The following is a 25866-nucleotide window of genomic DNA, read 5'->3' as shown; positions in this document are numbered from 1 at the left end:
ATTCAGCACAAGGTTGGTGTCTTCACATCTCTGTAGGACGCTGCACAAGTTTGACAAACAAGCAGAAAACGAAGATCCGTAGACAGAGAAATCATCCATAAATACCTCCACAACATCCTCAATCAGATCAGAGAAAATTGACATCATGCACCTTTAAAAGGTGGCTGGAGCATTACATAGACCAAATGGCATCCTTCGATATGCAAAGGTACCATAGGGATATGTGAATGTCGTTTTCTCTTGATCATTGGGATGTATGGGGATTTGGAAAAATCATGAGTACCCATCAAGAAAGCAATAGAATGGGTGATTTGCAAGCCTCTCAAGCATCTGATCAATAAATGGTAATGGGAAATGATCCTTTCTAGATGCTGAGTTTAGTTTTCGGTAATCAATGCACATTCTATGACCTGTGATGGTTCTTGTTGGTATCAATTCATCTTTGTCATTTTTAATCACAGTGATACCACATTTCTTTGGTACAACATGCACAGGTGATACCCATTCAGAATCTGAGATAGGGTAAATAACACCAGCATCTAAGAGTTTAAGAATCTCTTTCTTTACAACATCCTTCAGGTTAGGATTTAACCTTCTTTGATGCTCGATAGAAGTCATTGATTCATCCTCAATATGTATCCTATGCATGCACAAAGAGGGTGATATCCCCTTGATGTCATCTAGTGAGTAACCTATTGCCTTTCTAAATCTTTTAAGCGTTTTCAAAAGTTCAGATAGCTCAGTTTCAGTAAGTTCACTACTCACGATGACAGGATAAGTTTCATTAGGACCAAGGAATGCATACCTTACACCATGGGGAAGAGGTTTAAGCTCCACTTTAGGTGCCTTAAGCTCACTCCAGTCATCTTGTTGGGTGTCCTCTTGTTGAGTGACTGAAACTTCTTCGTGAACCATCTGGGGAAGCTCCTCGTACTGATCCTTACTGACAAACCACTGGTGTGAATCCAGCATCATCCCATAGGCAGTACTCTCCAGGTTCTCAATCACCTCAGCCCCTTTCTCTACTGTCAAAGCATGCTGTAGAGGGTCCTCTAGTGACAATTCTTCAAGGAGTTCATCAGCAAGGGCGTCCATCTCTTCAATGTAGAACACCTGCCCTTGAACTGTTGGCCTCCTCATTACCTCCTTGATGTCGAAATGGAGAACGTGCCCTTTACCCAGATGGAGATCAATCTTGCCTTCTTTCACATTAACAATGGCTCCTGCTGTGGCTAAGAAAAGCCTTCCAAGGATTAAAGGGTCTTGAGCTTCTTCACCCATTTCAAGCACCACAAAGTCTGTAGGGATCTCATAATTTCCAACCATCACTGGGAGGTCCTCTAAGATACCCACAGGGTACTTCACTGAACGATCAGCCAATACCAGAGAAAGTCTACACTTCTTGTACTGAGTGAAGCCGAGCTTCTTAGCAACATATAGGGGCATCAAGCTGACACTAGCTCCCAAATCGCAGAGACATCTATCAAATACCATAGGCCCAAGAGCACAAGGTAATGTGAAGCATCCTGGATCTTCTAGCTTCTTTGGAATGACCAGCCTCTGAATGATAGCACTACACTCATGAATGAGAATCACCATGCCCTCCATCTCTTTCTTCTTTGCAGCTACAGCATCTTTCAGGAACTTGCTGTATTGAGGAATCAGCATGAAAGCATCAATAATGGGCATTGTGACCTGGACTTCACTCATTTGCTTGTCAAATAGAGCTTTGTACTTCTCTAGCAGATGCCTCTTGAATCGACCTGGGAATGGAAGCTTGAGTTCATAGGCAGGAGGAACAAAAGAACTTTCACTTGCAGGAGTGACAACTTCACCATCTTTAATTGTTTTCTTCTCTTCTCCAACTTTTCCTTTTCCTTTGGCTTCCACTATCTTTTCCAAGATCTCGTCATTGATCTTCTCATCAACAATCACCACTTCATCATCTATGTTGATGGCAACCCCTAACTTTGTTTCTCAGCATCCTTGGTGAGAGCTCGCTGAGGTAACTCCTTACCACTTCTGAGAGTGATAGCTTTCATGGTTTCCTTGGGGTTTTGCTCAGATTTTCCAGGTAGAGAACCTTGTTGGCGATTTTGTTGAGTGTTCATGGCGGCAAACTGGTTCTCCAAAGCTCTGAACTTGTTGTTGAGCTCATTGTAGCTCCCATCAATCTTTGAGTGAAGATTCTTCAACTCATAGCCAACATGCTTCTCACTTCTTGTTTGAGACTCCAGGATTTGTTTCAGTAGAGCATCAGTGCTGCTGAATTGAGGAGTGGAGGTAGAGGGATTAGATTGTTGTTGGGAAGAATGGTTGCCCTTGTTGTTGAAACCAGGAGGAGGGTTTTGCTGAGGTTGATAGCTGCCTTGCTGATTGTTCCGAGGCTGATAACCACTCTGTTGGTTGTTGGAATAGGATTTCTGTTGGTAGTTGTTGTACTGAAAGTTGGGCTCTTTCTTGTACTAGCTACCATTGTTGTTGATGAAACAAAGCTCTTCCTGACCTTCCAAACCCTCAACTTCATGGACAACAACTGGTGTTTCTTGGCTTGGGTTGCCAACAAAGTGCAGCTGTTCCTGGGTAACTTTATCAGCAATGAGGATGTCTATCTTATCCTGTAGAGCCTTCAACTCCTTCCTCGTCTGCTTATCATCAGTTCTACTGCCTCTGTCGTGGTCTCCACTGTAGACTGCATCACTCTTAACCATGTTGTCAACCAGCTCCTCTGCATCCTCCTCAGTTCTCCCCAAGAAGAAACCATTACTAGCTGTATCCAGTCTGGCCCTGTACTTAGGAAGAGCACCATGGTAGAATGTGCTCAGCAAGCTCTCCTTAGAGAAACCATGGTGTGGGCATTGAGCTTGGTAGCCTTTGAATCTCTCCCAGGCTTCACTGAAACCTTCCAAGTTCTTCTGTTGAAAGCTGGAAATCTCGTTTCTCAGCTTAGCAGTTCTTGAAGTAGAGAAGAACTTCTCCAAGAATGCTTTCTTGCAGTCATCCCAAGTGGTGATGGAGTCGCTGGGTAGAGACTTCTCCCACTGACGTGCCTTATCCCCCAAAGAGAAAGGGAATAGCTTGAGCTTTAAGGCATCTTCGGACACACCATTGGTTTTTGACAACCCACAGTAGCTGTCGAACCTGTCCAAGTGATCAAATGGATCCTCTAGAGCCAAGCCATGATACTTGTTGTTCTCGATCACGTTGAGGAGTCCTGATTTGATCTCAAAGTTGTTGGCTGCCACAGCGGGTGCTCGGATTCCAAATCTATGACCATGAATGTTGGGACGGTCGTAAGTGCCAATTGGTCGAGCTGCTCGCGGTTGGTTAGCTGGAGCATTGTTATTAGCGCCATTGACGCCTGCAACATGCTAATGAACGTCTCCCATGTCAGTGTTCAATCTCTGCAATTGAGCATGTTGTTCTTCTTCTCTTCTCTTTCTAGCACACTCTCTCTCTAAAGCTCTGATGTCTGCAGCTCGTGGAACTAGGTTTGATGGACCCTTGCTCCGCAAGTTCATACACCTGTAGATTAAAGGGAGGTGAAGAAGAATCAGTAACAAAAGAATATAAAAATGACTTAGTCTCAAGCAATTGACTAAATCTCAATGTTTAAATCTACTCAGAATTTGGCAACGGCGCCAATTTGGAGTTAATAGTTTTCAACGCTCCTAAGACAAATGATGTAGTATAAAAGATTGTCGAACCAGTTCTGAGAGTTATCAAAGCACCGAGAATGCAAGTAATCACTTAATCTAAGTGCAACCAATGATTTAGATGGGTTTTTAAACTATGACTAACTAAAAGAAATAACTAAATGATACTTTCTTAACTATTGGAAAAGAGAACTCATGGATATAGAGATTAGACCTCGGGTGATCGAGTTTCGAACTGAAGATGGCAAACGATCAATCAATCTATTAACCTTAAGCTTAGACACAATCCTAAACAAACTCTATGTCTAGATGAATGTTCATTTACTAACATAATTCAAACATCAAATGTCTTTGGTTGAATGATATGAAAGCAATCATAACTAGCAAGTCCAATGGCTATCTTAGCACCTCTAACAACAAATGTCTTTGGAAAAGTATGCTAAAAGCTTAGAAGAGTTGTCTCGGGCATTTCCTCGAACACCTTTCGGGTGAGAAATGCCTAAGGATCAACTACTAAGTGGCCAACTCAGAAGATGCATTATGTTCACTCTACTAGCAAGGGAATATGAATGATCTACACTAAAACATCCTAGTTCTAACCTAATCACCCTTAGTCTCCCTAACCCATGAATTCAAAAGGTGATTACTCACTAATCTCCATGATTCCTCTTAAACCCATGTTGGATTTTAGATTAATCATGTAGAGAAACACAGAAAATAGATAAGAACACATAATTTCAATAATAAACTGATCAATTGATTCAAAGAGATGACTTTCCAAAGGTTTTTGGTGGTTTTTCTAAGAACAAAGATGATCCGCCTCCTGGTGGCTTACAGAGTATTAAAACATAGGTTTAGAAAATAAAAACGTGCATAATGAAATGACCAAAAGGCCCTTGAAAAATCATAAGTTCGAGCAGCATTAAGGCGCGCAGCGACCTCTGCTCATCGCTCCGACAAGTCGCTCCAGGCTTCGGGAGCGACCTCGCTGTGTCGCTGCGAGAGGTCGCTCCCGGACTCGTTCTCGCGTCTCCGAGTGATGAAAACGCGAGCGACTCCTCCCTGTCGCTCTGGTAAGGTCGCTCTGATAGGGAGATCAGAGCGACTTGGTGGTGTCGCTCCGGACTGGTCGCTCCCATGCGTTGCTCGCCCAATGACCACTTTAAACACTTCTTTTGAGCTCCAAATGCACTCAAATGTCTCCAAGAACTCCATGTGGTACTCCAATACCTGATAAGGACTCATGTATGTAAAATGCAACCTAAACATGGCTAAATCCTAATCTATATGATCAAAATGCACATGGGTGAATGGATAAAACAATAGAAATATGCAAGATATCAAAGACCTAGGAGAGAACTCGGATACAAACAGAGGGTGAACAAACTGATTCAGAAGCACATACAATCAACACAATTATACATATAGTTAGATTCATTTTTTACAAAAACAAATACTTAACAATTTTATAGTTTTTTCTAACTCAATTTTATTGTGAGAAGAATTCCGAGTTTATAACATGCGGATCAAAATCTAGTGCATTTTTAAATTATCTTAAGAAATTAGAGAATATTCTAACATGACTTATTAAGGTTGACTTACATTTATAAACAATCAAATCTCATTAGCACATTATTTTTAATTTTAAGAATATGCAATATATTTGTGGCTATGATATATATACACCAACATAAATGATTATGAGTCTTGATTCAATATATCAACAAAAATGACCAATTTGTAGCCATAAATATATCATACTCTTGATTTAATATCAACTAAATTATGATGTTGTGTAGTTATTAATTATATGACCAGTTTATATGACTTGATTATCTTTTTATACAAATGAGTAATCTATCTAATTAACAATATATAAGATATATTATTTTATCGGCATCCACCATAAGAAAATAGATATTTGTATATACCAGAAAATATTTTATATAAATTAAAAATTAATGTGCATTCTATTCATAATAAAAAAAATCTCATGCGACATTTATTCGGCTTTGATATTGTTAGCGAGTAAGGCTTCAATTCAAAAAGCATCGTTAATAATACTTTTCATGTTGTATTTCCTAAGTATGACATATATCTTTTTTTAAATAAAATTTCAAATTTATTGATCAATGTAAGTGTAAAAAATTACATTTACAAAAAAATGGTGACTATAGAAAGAAAAAGTTGTAGTTTGAAACTATAAATAAAATGAAAAGCCTTGTGAACACTTCCTCTACCCAGTAACCTCGAACCACCTTGGAAGCAGGCCTGCATTACGGTGATGAGGGCCATATTTGAGTGACACAATCCTGTTTCGCATTGTCTTGTCTATAGTCCTGGGGAGCTAACTCGTAGATGTCCAGGTCGTTTGATGCCTTCTCGCACTTCTTCACTCCACACATGATAGATGGTCATTTGAAAGACCATATTAATCAGTATATAGTCATTTTGATGAAATTTCAAATTTATTGATCAATATAAGTGTAAAGAATTACATTTACAAAAAAATGGTGACTATAGAAAGAAAAGGCTGTAGTTTGAAACTATAAACAAAATGAAAAGCCTTGTGAACACTTCCTCTACCGAATAACCTCGAACCACCTTTGAAGCAGGCCTGCATTACGGTGATGTGGGTCATATTTGAGTGACATAATCCTGTTTTGCATTGTCTTGTCTATAGTCTTGGGGAGCTGACTCGTAGATGTCCAGGTCGTCTGATGCCTTCTCGCACTTCTTCTCTCCACACATGATAGATGGTCATTTGAAAGATCATATTAATCATTATAGAGTCAAGCCGGTTGAGTCTGTTTCCCTTAACCATGTTTAGCGTTTGCGTCCAGTCAGGATTTGTTCTCACTACAAAAAAACCTCGCACCAGTCCTTCCCACACCGTAAATGAGTATGGACAAGCGAAAAAGAGGTGATCTCTTGTCTCATCCCTTTCTCCATATAGCCCACATCCCTGAATAATACCCCAACTTCTCATCCTGTCCCCTGTGGAGAATCTATTCAATACAGCCAGCCAGGTGATGAATGCATAGCGTGGGGCTCCCTGCGAGAACCATACTAGCCAGTGAACCTTATCCTTACGGGATCGAAGCTTCTCCCAAGTGCTTGGTGAAACGAATATGTCCTGATAATCATCCTCTCCCTTCTTTCACAACACAATATCATCCCCAAGATTTCCATCTGGAATTGGCCTGCAAGAATCTGATTGTATAGTGTTTGAAATCGCCTACTTCGCTTGCCTCTAACACACCATCCATCTGAATTAACAGCTTCACTAACCAAAGCCCTGCGCGGAAGGCCAAGATAGATGGTCCCAACCGCTGCAGTGACATCAATCAGCCTTCCAGTCCCCATCCAATTATCAAACCAAAAATAAGTAGTAGACCCACTTCGCACCTCCATCTTCATAAATTCATAACCAAACCATGAAGTTTAAGAAGTTTTCGCCAAATCCATGAGCTTTGAGTATCATCTCTGATATCTCAGAAAGAGCTATAACGGGATATGACATATATCTTTACTTATGTAATAATTAGTCTTTTGGGGAGTTTTGAATATTGACATTTGTAATCCCAATTTTTATAAATGAAATTTTTTTGTCTAAAACAAATAATATTTTCATATTCTTATACAAGTTTTTAGTTTGTTGGATGTTTTGTGAATAATTATATTATGCAGTCTTTTAGGATTTGTTAATTTTTATTTGATATATGTATATATATTTTTTTAAACAGAGAGAATATATGATGTAACACCATAGTTATACTTACATATTATATATATACGTTACAACTGTAATTGGAAGTCTCTGATAGAGTCTAGATACTCGTAACTCTGAAATACTCTTCACTTGTATTAGAAATCACTCGTAACAAACTATACTCTGATGTATGAGCTAAACAAGTACTCTCATAACGAATACAAGTTCAGATCATCGATCTCATGACGATCGAGAGCTCAAGACTCATAGCGTCTATGAACATTCCACAATCAAAGCATAAAATGAATTAAAGAGATTGACTAGTTTATATAAAGCTTCCTTCTTCGATCTTCAGCTCCGTTCTTCTTTCTTAACCTCCAACGGCAAAGCCTCTGAGAGATTCAGAAGGTTCGCCCCTTTCATTTAAAATCTCAACGTCTCTTGCCACGTCATCCTTTTCCAAGCTTCCCTTGCTTTTCTTCCTGCGCACGTAAGCTTGATGGTGCCTATCAGTCTCTTTCCCAGTCAAACATTGTTTTTTACATTGCTAAGTGATGTTAGGAGTTTTCAAGGCTCCTAAGACAAATGTTGTAGTATAAAAGATTGTCGAACCAGTTCTGAGGGATATCAAAGCACTGAGAATGCAAGTACTCACTTAATCTAAGTGCAACCAATGATTTAGATGGGTTTTAAAACTATGACTAATTAAAAGGAATAACTAAATGATACTTTCTTGACTAAGGGAAAAGAGAACTCATGGGCATAGGGATTAGACCTTGGGTGATCAAGTATCGAACTAAGGATGGCAAATGATCAATCAAACTATCAACCTTAAGCCTAGACACAATTCTAAGCAAGCTCTATGTCTAGATGAATGCTCATTTGCTAACACATCTCAAACATCAAATGTCTTTGGTTGAATAATATGAAAGCAATCATTACTAACAAGTCTATTAGCTATCTTAGCACCTTTAACAACAAATGTCTTTGGCAAAGTATACTAAAAGCCTAGGAGAGTTGTCTCGGGCATTTCATCGAACACCTTTCGGGTGAGAAATGCCTAAGGATCAACAACTGAGTGGCCAACTCAGAAGATGCATTATGATTACTCTACTAGCAAGGAAATATGAATGATCTACACTAAAACATCCTAGCTCTAACCTAATCACCCTTAATCTCCCTAACCCATGAATTCAAAAGGTGATTACTCACTAATCTCCATGATTCCTCTTAAACCCATATTGGATTTCAGATTAACCATGTAGAGAAATAGATAAGAAATCAACAAGAACACAAGAACATAACAAATCAAAATCCAAGAGATGAACTTCTCAAGAGAGTTCTTGTGTATTTCTCAATAGATCAAAAGATAATCTGCCACTGGTGGCTTACAAAGTATTAAAACATAGGTTTTTTAGAAGTGCAAAACGTGCCTTCAAATTGCAAAAAGGTCCCCGAAAAATTGTAATTTTCGGCAGCAAAATAACGCGGAGCGACTTGCAGGTGTCGCTCCAGCAAGTCGCTCCAGAGCCACTTTTAGTGTCTTCAACGGCACAAACGCGAGCGACCTTGGTGTGTCACTCCAGCAGGTCGCTCTGAACATCGGGAGCGACTTCAGCACGTCGCTCTGGAAGGTCGCTCCAGGGTCAAATATGTGTGTCTCCGGATGTGAAAACGCGAGCGACTTCGTGCAGTCGCTCTGGATGAGTCGCTCCGGGATGTGGTGCACAGCGACCTCATGTAGTCGCTCCGAGAAGTCGCTCCAGGCAGTGCTCGTCCAAAGACCACTCTAATCACCTCCTTTGAGCTCCAAATGCACCCAAATGTCTCCAGAAACTCCATGTGGTACTCAAATACCTGATAGAGACATATGTATGCAAAATGCAACCTAAACATGTCTAAATCCTAATCTATATGATGAAAATGTTTATGAATGAATGGATAAAACAATGTAAATATGCAAGATATCAACTCCCCCAAACTTGTTCTTTTACTTGTCCACAAGTGAACTTTCTAGAACTCATAGGGAGAGAGGTTGAAGGTGGGAGCACATAGCCAAAAGAAACACAACTAGCACACTCTCTTATTACACTCTAGCTTCTCTAGGCCTATCTTAACTCTTTTTGTTCTTACACTCATCATTAAGCATCCACACATTCAAATCAACCAACTCTCACATTCATTAAGCACAAAACATCAGGTGAATTCTTGCAAATGGTCAGTTGGTCCAAGTCATTTGGTTGGGTAAGGGAAGGCTTTTATTCAAGTGATTCAAGAGGTTCAAAACATATGATCTTTAAGGTGGTTTACTCTCGAAACAAGTAGCCTTGACATTGCACATAATATATCTAAGAAAGGGATCAACTCATGCATACAATGCTCAATCTCCATTGTTCTACCATTTTCCCAAACATACAATTACACAATCATTCCCAAATGTCAAACCCAACTCACATCTCTCACCAAAAGATCCTAATAACTTTAACTCCTTCTCTTTGAAATCTACAAGGGATTTTTCACAACCTCAAAACATTTCTTAGCTCCTAACAACTTTGCTAGCCCCTTTTTCTTTTTTTTTTTTTTTTTTTTTCTCTTTTTTTTTTTTTCGTTTTTTTTTTTTTTTTTTTTTTTTAGGCTGGGGGCCAAGACTTTTCAAAACTTGAGCTAGAGGCTTCTATACTGGTCCCAATAAAACAATTCACTTAAGCACAAAGAGTCTATTCTTTTCCTTTTTCATTTCTCCCAAATCATAATCACAACACTCACCCCCACCTATAGCTAGACAATAGAGTGCCCAATCTAGCAAGAATGAAGATCAAGCATTGTCGTTCCCGATACTCTCAACATTATGCACATGTAAGACTTTCCGAAAAAGGCCTCACTCATCAAACAATGAAAGCTTAAAAGGAGGAAAAGGTTTTGGGAGTGGTCTACCACTAGAGTTTGTCAAAAAAGATTGGTATAAAAGATGTGACAACTCAAGTGTGTATAGCCATGACTCAGTACACAAGGGACCATGAGCAAGAAGCATTAAGTTCGTTCAGTTCAAATAAGGTTGTAGTTGGCTTCAAAGACTGAGTTTCAGCAATCAACAAGTTTCAGGAAGAGTTTTCAAGGCTCGAAACATACAAGTCTTTTTGAGAGGTGCAAAAGCTACTCAGGTGCAACGTAGTGTTCTTTACAAGGCATTTAAAATCATTGCTCCCAATGCAAGTGAATGCAACCTATATGCTCTAGACTCTCCTAGAAATGCAAATGATGCAAACTAAATGATTGATTTTTTTTTTTATATGCAAATAGGTATGCAATGCATGACTCAATGAAACAACATCAAAGCAAACATGATCAAATACTTGGTACCTCCCCCAAACTTGAGTTACACAGTCTCTGTGTTATCAAGTAGAGAGAGAGATACCGAAAAGAAGACTAATATGCAAAAATAAAATGGTATATACAGGGGAGTGTGGTGGGTTACCTTCTATGGGGAATGAGTAGAGGGAGATGATCCCTCCTCGTCGTCCTCAGGTGGTAACTCTTCAAGGTGCTCATCAGCAGGAGTGTCCATCTCTTCAATGTAGAAGGCTTGCCCGAACACAGTTGGTTTCCTCATTCTCTTTACCCAAATGGAGATCAATCGTGCCTTCCTTCACATTAACAATAGCTCCTGCTGTAGCTAAGAATGGTCTTCCTAGAATCAATGGATCTTGAGCCTCCTCACCCATCTCAAGCACCACAAAATCTGTAGGTATCTCATACCTTCCAATCTTCACAGGGAGGTCCTATAAGATGCCCACAGGATACTTCACTGAACGATCAGCTAACACCAGAGAGAGTCTACACTTCTTGTACTGAGTGAATCCGAGCTTCTTTGCAACAGACAAAGGCATCAAGCTGACACTAGCTCCCAAATCGCAGAGACTTTTCTCAAATACCATAGGTCTAAGAGCACAAGGTAGTGTGAAGCTTCCTGGATCCTCTAATTTCTCTGGAACATCAAGCCTCTGGATGATGGCATTGCACTCATGGGTAAGAATCATCATGCCTTCCATCTCCTTCTTCTTTGCAGCTACAACATCTTTCAGGAAATTGTTGTATTGAGGAATCAACATGAAAGCATCGATGATGGGCATTGCAACCTGAGCTTCACTCATTTGCTTCTCAAACAGAGCTTTGTACTTCTCTAGCAGCTGCTTCTTGAATCTACCAGGGAATGGAAGTTTGGGTTCATAGGGAGGAGGAACAAAAGAACTTTCACTTGCTGGAGTAACAACTTCACCATCCTTTTGTCTTCTTCTTCTCTCCAACCTTTCCTTTACCTTTGGCTTCCACTATCTTCTCCAAGATCTCGTCATTGATCTTCTCATCAACAATCACCACTTCATCATCTATGTTGATGGCAACCCCCTCACCTAGTTTCTCAGCATCCTTGGTGAGGGTTCTAGGAGGTAACTGCTTACCACTCCTAAGGGTGATAGCTTTGGCCTCCTTGGGATTTTGGTCAGACTTTCCAGGTAGAGATCCTTGCTGGCGATTCTGGTGAGTGTTTATGGAAGCAAATTGATTCTCTAAATTCCTGACTGTAGAAGCAAGGTGTGAGAATTTGTTGTTGAGCTCATTGTAGCTCCCATCAATCTTGGAATGAAGGTTCTTCAACTCATAACCAACTTGCTTCTCACTTCTAGTCTGAGACTCCAAGATTTGCTTCAGTAAGGTATCAGTGCTGCTTTCTTGAGGAGCAGAGGAACCAGACGAGGGGTTTTGCTGAGGCTGATAGCTGCCTTGCTGGTTGTTTCTTGGCGGATAGCCACTCTGTTGGTTGTTTGGATAGGATTTCTGTTGGTAGTTGTTGTACTGAAAGTTGGGCTCCTTTTTGTACCAGCTACCATTGTTGTTGATGAAACACAACTCCTCTTGACCTTCCAAACCCTCAACCTCATTGACAGCAAGTGGATCTTCCTGCTTGGAGTTACCAACAAACTTCAGCTGCTCTTGGGTTGCTTTTTCAGCAATGAGTAGGTCGATCTTGTCTTCCAAAGCTTTGATCTCTTTCCTCGTCTGCTTATCATCTGTTCTACTGCCTCTGTCGTGGTCTCCACTGTAGACTGCATCACTCTTTACCATGTTGTCAACCAGCTCTTCTGCATCCTCCTCAGTTCTCCCCAAGAAGAACCCATTGCTAGCTGTATCCAGTCTGGCTCTGTACTTAGGAAGAGCACCACGGTAGAATGTGCTCAGTAAGCTCTCCTTAGAAAAGCCATGGTGTGGGCATTGAGCTTGGTAGCCCTTGAATCTCTCCCAGGCTTCACTGAAGCCTTCCAAGTTCTTCTGTTGAAAGCTGGAAATCTCGTTTCTCAGCTTAGCAGTTCTTGAAGTAGAGAAGAACTTCTCCAAGAATGCTTTCTTGCAGTCATCCCAAGTAGTGATGGAGTCACTGGGTAGAGACTTCTCCCACTGACGTGCCTTATCCCCCAAAGAGAAAGGGAATAGCTTGAGCTTTAAGGCATCTTCGGACACACCATTGGTTTTTGACAACCCACAGTAGCTGTCGAACCTGTCCAAGTGATCAAATGGATCCTCTAGAGCCAAGCCATGATACTTGTTGTTCTCGATCACGTTGAGGAGTCCTGATTTGATCTCAAAGTTGTTGGCTGCCACAGCGGGTGCTCGGATTCCCAATCTATGACCATGAATGTTGGGGCGGTCGTAAGTGCCAATGGGTCGAGCTGCTCGCTGTTGGTTTTGAGGTATGTCTCCCATATCAGTACTCAATCTCTGCAAGTGAGCCTGTTGCTCTTCTTCTCTTCTATTTCTAGCACACTCTCTCTCTAAAGCTCTGATGTCTGCAGCTATTGGAACTAGGTTTGATGGACCCCTGCTCCTCAAGTTCATACACCTGTAGATTAAAGGGAGGTGAAGAAAGAGAATCAGTAACAAAAGAAAATAAAAATGACTTAGTCTCAAGCAAGTGACTAAATCTCAATGTTCAAATCTACTCAGAATTTGGCAACGGCGCCAATTTGATGTTAGGAGTTTTCAAGGCTCCTAAGACAAATGTTGTAGTATAAAAGATTGTCGAACCAGTTCTGAGGGATATCAAAGCACTGAGAATGCAAGTACTCACTTAATCTAAGTGCAACCAATGATTTAGATGGGTTTTAAAACTATGACTAATTAAAAGGAATAACTAAATGATACTTTCTTGACTAAGGGAAAAGAGAACTCATGGGCATAGGGATTAGACCTTGGGTGATCAAGTATCGAACTAAGGATGGCAAATGATCAATCAAACTATCAACCTTAAGCCTAGACACAATTCTAAGCAAGCTCTATGTCTAGATGAATGCTCATTTGCTAACACATCTCAAACATCAAATGTCTTTGGTTGAATAATATGAAAGCAATCATTACTAACAATTCTATTAGCTATCTTAGCACCTTTAACAACAAATGTCTTTGGCAAAGTATACTAAAAGCCTAGGAAAGTTGTCTCGGCATTTCATCGAACACCTTTCGGGTGAGAAATGCCTAAGGATCAACAACTGAGTGGCCAACTCAGAAGATGCATTATGATTACTCTACTAGCAAGGAAATATGAATGATCTACACTAAAACATCCTAGCTCTAACCTAATCACCCTTAATCTCCCTAACCCATGAATTCAAAAGGTGATTACGCACTAATCTCCATGATTCCTCTTAAACCCATATTGGATTTCAGATTAACCATGTAGAGAAATAGATAAGAAATCAAGAAGAACACAAGAACATAACAAATCAAAATCCAAGAGATGAACTTCTCAAGAGAGTTCTTGTGTATTTCTCAATAGATCAAAAGATAATCTGCCACTGGTGGCTTACAAAGTATTAAAACATAGGTTTTTTAGAAGTGCAAAACGTGCCTTCAAATTGCAAAAAGGTCCCCGAAAAATTGTAATTTTCGGCAGCAAAATAACGCGGAGCGACTTGCAGGTGTCGCTCCAGCAAGTCGCTCCAGAGCCACTTTTAGTGTCTCCGACGGCACAAACGCGAGCGACCTTGGTGTGTCACTCCAGCAGGTCGCTCTGAACATCGGGAGCGACTTCAGCACGTCGCTCTGGAAGGTCGCTCCAGGGTCAAATATGTGTGTCTCCGGATGTGAAAACGCGAGCGACTTCGTGCAGTCGCTCTGGATGAGTCGCTCCGGGATGTGGTGCACAGCGACCTCATGTAGTCGCTCCGAGAAGTCGCTCCAGGCAGTGCTCGTCCAAAGACCACTCTAATCACCTCCTTTGAGCTCCAAATGCACCCAAATGTCTCCAGAAACTCCATGTGGTACTCAAATACCTGATAGAGACATATGTATGCAAAATGCAACCTAAACATGTCTAAATCCTAATCTATATGATGAAAATGTTTATGAATGAATGGATAAAACAATGTAAATATGCAAGATATCACTAAGCCTAACAACAATGAGAGTGAGATGCTCCACAGGCTAATCCTAAAAACTAAGAAAAAGAACAAGAAGGAATTAGTGCATGTTACCAGATTCGAAGGACTTCCTATGATTGCACATCAAATAAATAGCAGTATTTATGGATACTGGAGAATTTATGCATCTTCCTTTTTAGGAACATCCTTTAAAAGGGGTACAAAAAAAGAATTTCCCGGGAGGTCATCCCTCCAAACATTACTCTCAGTTAAGCACATTCAATTGTAGATGTATTGATGTTGGAGAATTTTTGCATCTAGAGTCCTAGTTAACTATAAAATTCTAACATTTGGTCATCGGTCCTTGAACAAAATGTATGTACTAGTTGAAATCACACATAGTTTTTGGCCAAAAAAAAAACCTATGTAATGATGAATTTGATAAAAGTTGTAAAAGCTCACAACACATGGAAGAGTTAGCTCGTTTCAAATTAACACCAAATCAATTTGATATACATGATTCTGTCAAAAGCTTAAGCATCTTCAAGATCTCCCCATCTCACATTGTACTTAGATGCAAGGTAATGAGCGCCAACAGGACCTCTGCTCCCATATGGATATAGCTCAGGAACTATTTTCTTGTGCTCGAGCTCCTTCAAAGCCGGTGTGAATAGATCCCATGCTGCATCTAACTCATCACTTCTTATAAACAACCTCCTTTCTCCTTCAATAGCATCAAGAAGCAGCCTTTCATATGCATCTGGGATCTCTCTTGGATACCTATCCACATACACACAAAAAAAAAAAAGAGTCAAAATGAAAAATCTTAGAATCAGAAAGTATGCCCTACTGTTAATACTACCTGGACCGATAGAGAAGGTTAAGGTCGCTTCGGTCGAGTCTCATTCCGAGACCAGGGACTTTGTTGTTGATCCTCAGGTATATACCTTCATCAGGCTGAACTCTGATCACTAGCTCATTAGTTGCCTTGTCTAAATCAGTGGCGAAATTCTTCTTGTACAAGTTCCCCGGGACATGTCTGAACTGAACTCTGATCTCTGCACCTCTGGTATGCAGAGCTTTTCCAGCTTTCATAAGGAAAGGGACACCGTCCCATCTCGCGTTGTTGATGAACATAGCCGCCGCAGCAAATGTAGGAGTGAGACTGTTTGTGGGAACTGTTGGGTCGTCAGTATAACCAGGATAAGCCTTTCCACCCTTGCTATGACCTTTGTATTGACCCACAATCATATCTTGAAGCAGCAACGGTTTCATTGACCTCAGAACTTTGACCTTTTCGCTCCTTATGTCCTCAGCGTCTAAGCTCACAGGTGTCTCCATTGCGAAAAGCGCAAGGATTTGCAAGAGATGGTTTTGCATGATGTCTCGTATGATTCCATATTGATCAAAGTAACTGCAATCGAATTTTTTTTAAAACATTTATTTAAGATAATAGTATGGAAGTTGAGAGAATATTTAATGAGAGGATGAAAAGCTTAGCTTACCCTCCGCGTCCTTCTGTACCAAAGTCTTCAGAGAAAATGAGTTGAACGTTGCGTATGTAATTTCTAGACCAAAGAGGCTCGAAAACAAGATTTGAGAATCGAAGCACTGAAAGGTTCTCAACGAGTTCTTTTCCCAAATAGTGGTCGATCCTGAAGATTTGCTCCTCTGTGAGATACTGTTTAAGACATCTGGTTAACTCTCCAGATGATTCAGAGTCACGGCCGAATGGCTTTTCGACAATGACTCTCGTCCAGCCATTCACTGAGGAGGCTCTAAGGCTTGCACACCTTACCACATCCACGAATATGTTTGGTGGAATTGACAAATAGTACAGCCTGTTTGATAGCTTTCCTTCCTATATATATATATATAATAAAAAATATGAAATAAAAAAAACAAGGATAAAATTGAAAAAGAATGTAATGCCTCGAACATAAACCTCTTTCTCATTGAGCTTGGTGTTTAGTTCTGCAAAATCATCTTCAGAGTTATACTGACCCGAATGGTAAAAGCATCTCTTTAAGAACTGATCCATTTTGTCCACACAGTTCTCCCTGTTTGAGATCCAAACCCTCCTTTTCAGATAACTTAAAAAAGCATGCATATATATTATATTTTATTAATTTGAATATTCCATAACACCTTTGGTCTATCCGGCAAGTTAAAGTTCTACTGATCATGACACGAAGCTCCTCATGGGTTAGTTTGGTCCGAGCATAACCAAAAACAGAGAAGTCCTGAGGAAGACAACCCTCGTAAAAGAGAGCAAACAATGCAGGGAATATTTTCTTCTTGGCCAAATCTCCAGAGGCTCCAACCACTGTAATACTAAGAGTGGATGACTCTTCTTTTGTGTCATGCTCCTCTGTAAGATGTTCTCCAGCTGCCGAACAAAAAAAAAAGAAAAAAAGTATCCGACTAACCAAACTGTTCAAACACATAGTGGTTCAAGAAAGGAAGATGAAGGGAGGAACGTCTTACAGTCTTGTAAAGAGGCACAGCCATTAGAGGAGTCGAGCTGAGAAAGTTTCTCGGCAAAGAATCTCAACCGAAGACGAGAGAAGGAGGATTTTCTCGGGAATGTGAGAGATCTAGTTGTGAAGAGTGGTAGAGTCTCTTTTAATGGAGACGAAGCAGCGAGAGCAGAGGATGAGGAACGAACGATCATAGTATGCGTCGCCATGGAGAGATATTAGATTAATTTTCTTCAAAAAATTCATATGTGATTTTGATTGCCTCTGCTTATCATTTGTGAGGCTGTCATATGATATCTCTCTCACATTATCCACAAAACACTGTTGTCGTTTCCTTTTTATCTCTCGCATTATCCACATTTATTGATTGTACAAGAGAAGATAAGTTTTATTTGTTAGTAATTCTGTAATTGGCTAATTGCGAGATGCAAACAACGTGGTGAATTTTCAGTAAAGTAAAAGCCCTTCCGATCAAGTGAAATTGTCCCTCAAACTTTAAATTTCGTCCTTCAGTGGTTGATTTTTTTTATACTCTATCCAGTCTTGTGTGTACTAAGTTGAGCGTCAAAGAATGAGTCTTCGTTTTATGACATCTTTTTAAAGTTGACACCGTACAACAGGATCATTCAAAATTAAGTAAACAATTTATTTAACATTCAGAATTTCTAAAATATTAAGCAAAATTTAATAAAGACTTTTCCGGAATCAAACTCAAAACTTCCATGATTATATATACTTATATAACATTTCAAAATGAGTATAACCTCTTCTACATGCAGCTCTCAAGAGTGAGGCAATGCACATAGTCGTCACGACAGCCAACAAAAATCCGGCCACCAATCATCACTGGTGAAGAGAAAATGTCTGCCTGCAACTCCAACTTTGCTATTTCTCCTACTTTTGGTTCATGTGAATCTCTGCTGAGACTAGCTCTCACGCGAAGGACATGAACTCTTCCCGAGCTAGAGCATACAGACACCAACCTAGAAAACATATGTACCATCATCATATCTCCATGATGATTAAATACATTCATATGTGCTTAGATTCATATACCTGTCTGATCCAAGGAGCTGATGCGATTCAAAATGCAGATTTTCATCGATGTATGCAGATGCCGTGATCGGGTCACCGATATTGTATTCCCACAGATGACACCCGGACTCCTGCAGTAGCAAATTTACACAAAACAGTCATGACTCGTGATACTGAAGAATTGAGACCTGACGAGTACCATAACAACTAATACTCATGAGTCATGAACGTCCCCTATCAATGTCCTTGTGGAATATAGCGAGACATCATGATATAGTTGTACTTGCTTGGAACTAAAGTCTATCGCACTACTTAAAAAAAGCACATCTCTCTCACAAAATAAAAAAAAACAGTAGACAGCAACAAGTGAAGTATATTAACGTCCAAAGAAAATAGGCAAGTACCGGTTCTAGTGAATAAACACTTCCATTTCTACAGCACACGAGCACCTGCAGAAAAATAGACGTGTAGTCAACAAGGATAGATTGTAGCTGTCCTTAAGAAGCAAGTGATTACATGAATTAACACACAGAATTTACCACAAAAAAAAAATACCTGAGAAGGAAGCACATATGACATGCAAGGCCCAGCAAATATGGGCCCGCCAGTCCTATACTGCATCAAAGTAATAACTGAGTAGTTGGACAACTGCGAGAAGACCAAAAGAAATTGCCAGGAACAAAAGATGCCTATACGACCATCATTCAGTATCTCCTAGATAGCATAAGAACCAAAGAAACGCTATATGATATCACTGAAAGGCACTAAGATCAAGTTATACACACACCTTCCAAATAATAGTTCCAGACGGACTTATTGCGACAACTTGGCCGTCAACCAAGCAGCAAATAACTGCGACAGAAAATAGAGAATAACAGTGATGCTGAAATCAAGGATATATAATGAGGATTTAAATAGAAAAAGCAAAAGAAAAGCATACATACCGCTTCGGCTTGATGGGATAATGGACAGGGAACCAAAAATCGGTGCATCTAGTTCAAGTACCCACAAGGTGTGAAATGGGAAATCCTGCATTTGCTAACATTATCTGAATAAAAAAATTCCATCTCCAAGTTTGATCGATAAACAACAGACTCTTTTCTAGATCCAAGTAAAATGTAATGCAGAACAGATAAGCTAAACATTTCTATTGAGTAAGGCAGACCAGATTATTTGGTAGTGAACAATTACTCCAAGGAATATTTTGTAGATCTGACCTGCCCTATTCATATCATACATACAATAAAAATAAGGCAAATGAAATTCGTCATCAAATACTGTCCCTTTTCAAGTAACAACACATACGGCTTTAGCTAAGGTTATGGATCCCAAGGCACATACCTTTATTGATACAGCTGTCACGCGGCCACTTGTAGAAGCCACATAAAGTGAACTATGACCCTGGGTGAAGCAACCACTAAAGATGAATTAGGTGAGATCAATAGAACTCGTAATCATTAAAGATGATGTGCTTTTAGCTTTGGACAGGCAACTATTGCATAACCATGTGGAACGAGTAGTTTAAGACTTCACCTCATCAATTATAGGTGACGCAAATATGCTCCCACCACACTGCAGCTTATAAACACAGCGTTGGCTCCTATAGTCAAGGGCATAGAGAGTGTGGTCATGTGATCCGCACCTGCATGAATCGAGCAAAAATTAAGATTGGTGGTTGATAACTTTTAGAAGAACTTTGGCAAAATACAGTCTACAGAACGAAATAAAACTTTTAAGCAAACACATTTTTTACTTCAGTCGCTGCTCCTGATAATTATTTCCAAACTCGTATTAGTTTCCATTACAATTTTCAAGTAGCTAACAGGATAATATATGAAACAAGAAGAGCATAATAAACCATTGGTAACCATGAAAGTATGAATGTAAGGTCTACATAATGAAATAAAGCTTTTTTAAGTAAACACATAGTGAGATAAAACAGTAACAGAAAGGGTCATCAATCGTAGTACCATATCAGTTGTGAAGATGTGTGCACCACAGGTTGGCACTTTATCTTCATCGAAAAAGGAAAGCATAGTGTGTTAAGTCAGCTAAACCATCTAAGAACAACTTCTAGAAATGAGAAAGTATATGACACAGAAATTAAAGTTACAAGTATATAAACAAAGTATAAATCTAAGAAATATACTTGTAGCTTGGATTATACCTCACCACCTGCTTGGAATGTCCAACATAAGCTTCCAGTTGAGAAATCTAAGAAATATAATTTTTCTTTGTAGCATCCAATAACGACCTAGCATTGGAGATGTCCCCAAAACTGTTCAACTGAATTATATAGGATACAGCGAGCAATACAAAAGACTAACCTGAGAAAAGTCACCAACTACCATGGCTGAACCTTCGATCCTTCCTTCTAAAATGGTCTCCCAACAGATCGAACCACTAGTTAGCACAGTAAAGTGTATCATTTGTTAGAAGTCCAGCCTAAGAATTTAAACCCAAATCATCTCATTTTCTAACTATATCCAGTAATGCGTTGATATCGAAAATTAAAGATGCATACCTATTTGCATCGATGCAGAAAAATTTACGTGAATGAGACCCAATAAATAGATAAGTTTTGGAATGCTTCAACACAACCAGGGGCGAGGCATCTACACAAGACTCCATATGAACTTTCCATAGCTCTTGAATAGAGACCATTTGGTTCCTTGGCAACTCCACCGACCAGTTTTCTCGGTTTCCCCCTTCGTTACCACACGAGTTTAGATAATGTACATTGTTGCACCGACTGAATGCATACTGCATTTCAGAATATCCTGAATCCCATGATATTTTATCTTTCATGCTTTTGGAAGAGAACTGATCTGAATCAATTTTCAATCGCTTTGCAGAGACGCTGTTCTCACACTGCATTCTTGAAGGTCTACTAACCAACTCATTATTATCCTCAATCTCTGTCTTGTGGTCTGGCTTCTGAATGGTGTTGTGTTGCATATCTTCTCTTAACTTGCCTTTCTTCTCGGACATACAGATCACAAGCTTGGACGGACTTCGAAATTGGTAGATCAATCTCATATCAATACCAAGACTATGAGAAAGATGCGCTGCGGCTAAAGAGTCTCCACCAATGGCAAAGAAATCATCATCATCTGAAACATCTTTGACCATTAAAGCATCACAAACGGCCTGTACCAGAAGATCAAGAAATTATATATTTTCGTTTGTATAGTCAATCAAGGATAATGCCATAAACGCTCAAACAAATATTGAAATTCAAAGTTTATGTACAAACAGGATGAAAGCTTTCACACCTTTTTAATAGTATCCAGTAGACTATCAGTTTCATTGATATGCATCATATCTTCACCATGACTTCTACTTCTAGGACATTTCAACCTTGCTAGTGCTTCATAATCAACTTTCCCACTTGAAGTACTTGGCAGTGACTCCACCAAAACAAAATGGTTAGGAATCATCACCGAGGGAAGTTTTTCTCTCATCCCATTTCTGATAGAATATATGACATCTTCATCAGGCTTGGTTTCCTTGTTCAGTACTAAAAAGGCATCAAGTGAAGCAAGCTCTGTCTGATCTCTGTTAAGTATAACAACAGCTTCAGTAACATATGGATTTAGTTCTAGAGTTGTTTCAATCTCTTCAAGGGACAGGCGTTGTCCATTGACTTTAACAGTTCGATCCCTTCTTCCAATAAAAACCAAATCACCACTAGAAAGCTTTCGGCCGTAATCACCAGTTCTATAATAAAGCTGACTTCCACAATCACTGGTTAAATGATTGCAGAGTGAGGTATTATGCAGCATCACGTAGCTTTGGGACTCTATCGAGGAATGCAGGTATCCTTGAGAAAGACAGAGACCACCAACACATATTTCTCCCTCACACGGTTTATCTTCATCACCAAGAAGTAAAATTTTGCAATTGGAAATCGGCTTGCCAATAGGAACACTACCGATCTTCTCGGTCTCTAAGAGTTTTGGCAAGCCACTGCAGTCAAAATAAGTGCAGTCCCCTGATACCTACACAATGAAAGGCTAATCGATACACAATCAATTTCTGTGAAGTGCTGCAAGAGAATGTGGAAAGGATAATATCAGAACTCTAACCAGCTAGCTACAACCAGTTACCCTCAGCCTAAATATCAAACAAGCAGAACAACGAAGTCTTCAAATTATATAACATCTTTCTAACACCTTTGAAACCATTAACACAAGTCTGGTAAAACAACTATCCGGCACTGCTAAAATTTTTTTTTAAAGTATACAAAAGCTTAAGAAGAACCTTGAGATTAAATCATAATAAGCATATTTTCTCACCTCTGTACTCCCATATAGGTTCAGAAAACATGTTTCCGGAAGTAGCGTGTGAAGTGAATCCCACAGGCTCAGAGGAAAGGTTTCGCCACTTAAAACTACCAGCTTCAGGCAACTTTGGAGCTTATTATGTCCACGATGTTGTAAAGTAGATAGAATAGCTCTGACCATCGATGGGACAGCTACGAGCCTACTGATAGAATACGCCTATCAAAATGGATAAAAAAATATTTTACGACCATTACTCGAATGGAAAGAAAAAGTAATATAATGAAAGATAAAGCAGTTTAAATCTAATGAAAGAAACCTTAACTTAAACAACAAACAAGGGAAGCTATAACTGTTCTTTATCATGATAACGATTTAGTTTGCTCCAACTAATAAATATAGTAACGCTATATGCTGTTCTTAAGGATAAATCATGACTATACTGGAGTTAAATATAAGAAACTAGAAAGCTATCATGATGCAACATAGCATCCAATGGATTTATCATCACAACGATTAAGATTAAGATACTGTGGGACTTTCTGCAGTGTTTATTGCTTTGAGTTACGTATTTGATCCCCAATATGCAACCTAGTGAAGATGCTTAAACCAATTTTTCGATTTGTAAATGGAATATTAAACAGAAAAACGAGAAACGACTCAAGATTATCTATAAAAAAAATACATTGATTAGAAAAAAACAGGGATCTCAACAGCATGACACCTAGAAAAGGTGGTTGTATATTCATATCCAAACAAAAGGAAGCATAACTATTACCTCCAGAAAATCAATGATGGATGTAATATTCTGTTTAAGGAGAGTAAAAGGAGGAATGACTAATGGGGTGGAATTGAGAGTAGCGCCAAGAAACTCCTGCAAATGATCAATAAAACCAACTGAAGTCTTGAAAGCGAATTGCTGCTCTCCAACAACAGGATAGTGCTCTTGCATCCACATGAAACGGTTTAAAAGTCCTTCGGAGATCAAAGGACAGAAGTTTCAGATATTCACTTTTCACGTAAACAAAGAAGATCAGAAACGAAAACTATAGATGAATTTATCCAAATTATCTACAAAAAGAAAAGTAAAAAACTACTACTATTAGTTATTTACTAGAGTTAAGCCTTATAAGTATACCATGTACAATGGCTCCAAATGGTGACTGCGGTTTGAGCGGTATGGGACAAGCGGTTCAACTGCGGTGCAGTTTTAACAGTTATAAAAATGTATAGATATATATTATATGTAGAGATTTTTGTAACTGTTAACTGCGGGGCGGACGATGGTCACCATTCGAAGCCAATGAATAACAGAATAATCACCGAAATATATGGAAACAGCCTCAAACAAACCTAACCTTGCTCAGTGCCACATATTCCTTTAGGCATTCCAGTAGATCCAGAAGTGTAGATGAGATAACAAAACTTCCTTTGCCTCTCTTTCTTGCAAGGCCAAGCAAGGGTTGAGCGGGGAGCAGCTTCAGCACTCAACCTCTCACTCATGGAAAAGAACAACACAGGGTGGTGGGCGCTGCTTTGAGCAAGCCAGTGCGATCTGCAAAGCGGCTCACACCCGAACTGATCGAAAGAAGAGCCGCAGGCGATAACAAGAGCAACATTCGAAGAGGAAAGAATGGACGAGACCCTATCTCTCGGCCAAGAAGGATCTAAAGGCAAAAAGGCTTCTCCAATCCTCAAAACAGAAAGCACAGAGATTATGTATTCAGCTGAAGGCGGCATGTATAAGGCCAACACCTTTGGGATGTATACACCTGACTCAGCGAGCTTATCTGTACCTGGAGATGATTGTGGTGGTGTGATGAGGTGAGGATCGTTGTGGACTGGAGCATCGAGAATGCGACGGAGACGAAGGCTGAGAGAATCGACGGATGAAGATAGGTCGGCGAAGGTGAAAAGTGTGTCACCGTCGTGAACAGGCGAAGGAGGTTCCGACATGAATCTCGCCGAGGAATGAGTGACGGCGACTTTGTGAGGGTTAGAGGAGGCTGCATCGGCGAATTTGTGAGAAATGCAGCAGCAATTGCTCATCGGAAAGCTGTTTTGGGATTTCTCAGAGAAACTCGGACTAAAATCTGAAATGGAGCAAATGGCCAAAAACAAGTCTAAAAAAATTTACATGGACCAAGTAGAGAAAAATTACCATTTTGCCTTTAATGATGGCTTAAAATGAACCATTAGATCAGATCATCTGTTTTATAATATGAGCCGTTAGATCTTCGGAAGAAAAGAAATGAGATAATTACAATAATACCATTAATGAAATTCATCTTAGCCGTCGGATCTTTTCTCTGTGTCGTCCGATCTTTCATTAAATCTCTCCTTCTCTCGCCTGGGTCCCACCATAAATTTAACTATTCTTCTTCTTTTTCTTTTTCATTTCACCTTCAACCACCACAAAAATTCATTACATTCACCAACCAAAGCTCTCTTCTTCAACTTTTCATCCACAAACATTTACATATGTTTCTTAAGGTCTTTCTACAGCTTATGACACCGTAAAACAGCACTTGTGCGTCGTCCTTGGTTCTGAAATCGCTTGGTAAGTGTATACTCTCACCCTTTATTTTTCTCTCACTCTTCTATGTCTCTCTTTATTTTTCTAATGTTTTATGTTTCAGTTTAGTCACATAATATATGTTAACATTATGAGTCAGATTCTAAGGTTTAATATAATGTTGTTAAAGTATGAAAGATGATATTGTAGAATAAATCATTTTTGTGTATGGTACAACTGGTACAACTTTTGCCTTTGTATCAAACAATACATGTGATACTGGTATAATTGGTTCAACTATGTCTTATTTACCAAGTTAGTGATACTGATATATCTAGTACAACTATTCAGGTTCTAAAATTGATATATTCCATTGGATATTCTATATGGAAAAAAACAATTATCTGGCCAAATTGGTAAGTATTTAGATAAGTTTCTTTTTATTTGTGATAATTTTTTTTTTTGAAGTTTTTGCACCATCTCATAAGATTTGCCTGATCTACCTTATACTTTTAAGGTTTGTTAACTTCTTTGTCCACATAATTTTTGGAAAACATACATGGAATGTATTTTAACAAAATTGATGATTTCATTTTGTTGGGGCAAAGACATGTACACATAAAGAAGTGGTACAACTAAGGTAAGTTTAAGTTTTATGTGGTACAACTAGTTTTTTCCATTTCAGTGCCAAAGTACAACTATGTACAAACCGATACAACTCAAAAACTAGTACAACTGTGTACAAACCGGTACAACTCAAATACTAGTACAACTAT

General features: G+C 39.3%; 2 protein-coding genes and 2 non-coding genes across 11 annotated transcripts; 2 read left to right on the top strand and 2 right to left on the bottom strand.

Moving 5' to 3' along the window:
• The first annotated feature begins 2841 nt into the window (after nt 1-2841).
• LOC117127633 lies at nt 2842-2948 on the top strand. Its single transcript, XR_004450653.1, has one exon. It is a non-coding gene; the product is annotated as a small nucleolar RNA R71 (small nucleolar RNA).
• A 9671-nt stretch (nt 2949-12619) lies between these two features.
• On the top strand, nt 12620-12726 carry LOC117127622. Its single transcript, XR_004450642.1, has one exon. It is a non-coding gene; the product is annotated as a small nucleolar RNA R71 (small nucleolar RNA).
• Nucleotides 12727-15138: 2412 nt separating this feature from the next.
• Nucleotides 15139-17552, bottom strand: LOC103833691 (glucose-6-phosphate 1-dehydrogenase 1, chloroplastic). Its single transcript, XM_009109763.3, has 6 exons — nt 17265-17552; nt 16926-17166; nt 16723-16837; nt 16283-16638; nt 15640-16191; nt 15139-15557 (listed from the first exon to the last, which is right to left on the bottom strand). Exons 1-6 carry the CDS (start codon nt 17464-17466, stop codon nt 15311-15313), a joined length of 1713 nt encoding a protein of 570 aa, XP_009108011.1. The 5' UTR covers nt 17467-17552; the 3' UTR covers nt 15139-15310.
• A 311-nt stretch (nt 17553-17863) lies between these two features.
• On the bottom strand, nt 17864-25061 carry LOC103833690 (putative acyl-activating enzyme 19). 8 transcript variants are annotated; one of them, XM_033276363.1, is made up of 17 exons: nt 23934-25061; nt 23714-23772; nt 23354-23449; nt 22591-22794; nt 21568-22293; nt 20817-21442; nt 20620-20695; nt 20460-20546; nt 20263-20306; nt 19826-19934; nt 19634-19693; nt 19237-19321; nt 19080-19144; nt 18848-18907; nt 18697-18741; nt 18314-18423; nt 17864-18240 (listed from the first exon to the last, which is right to left on the bottom strand). In XM_033276363.1, exons 1-17 carry the CDS (start codon nt 24622-24624, stop codon nt 18027-18029), a joined length of 3357 nt encoding a protein of 1118 aa, XP_033132254.1. In that variant the 5' UTR covers nt 24625-25061; the 3' UTR covers nt 17864-18026. The 8 variants fall into 8 exon arrangements, 5 of the variants coding, with proteins under 5 accessions (XP_033132254.1, XP_018509516.1, XP_009108010.1 ...); XM_018654000.2 differs by having other exon boundaries at nt 23354-23550; nt 23934-24108; XM_009109762.3 differs by lacking the exon at nt 23714-23772 and having other exon boundaries at nt 23354-23550; nt 23934-25059.
• Nucleotides 25062-25866: the final 805 nt, after the last annotated feature.

This window comes from Brassica rapa, chromosome A08, assembly GCF_000309985.2.
Source record: "Brassica rapa cultivar Chiifu-401-42 chromosome A08, CAAS_Brap_v3.01, whole genome shotgun sequence".
Taxonomy (NCBI): domain Eukaryota; kingdom Viridiplantae; phylum Streptophyta; class Magnoliopsida; order Brassicales; family Brassicaceae; genus Brassica; species Brassica rapa.
This window is presented reverse-complemented; position numbering and strand designations above follow the sequence as displayed.

Coding starts and splice junctions, on each gene's coding strand:
- LOC103833691 (XM_009109763.3), bottom strand. CDS start 17,466: ATGGCGACGCATACTATGATCGTTCGTTCCTCATCCTCTGCTCTCGCT. Junction 17,167..17,264: donor CTGTGCCTCTTTACAAGACT/GTAAGACGTTCC, acceptor TTTGTTCGGCAG/CTGGAGAACATCTTACAGAG. Junction 16,639..16,722: donor CCAAGCTCAATGAGAAAGAG/GTTTATGTTCGA, acceptor ATATATATATAG/GAAGGAAAGCTATCAAACAG.
- LOC103833690 (XM_009109762.3), bottom strand. CDS start 24,624: ATGAGCAATTGCTGCTGCATTTCTCACAAATTCGCCGATGCAGCCTCC. Junction 22,294..22,590: donor ACCTATATGGGAGTACAGAG/GTGAGAAAATAT, acceptor TTCATTGTGTAG/GTATCAGGGGACTGCACTTA. Junction 20,696..20,816: donor TTCTGCATCGATGCAAATAG/GTATGCATCTTT, acceptor TGTGCTAACTAG/TGGTTCGATCTGTTGGGAGA.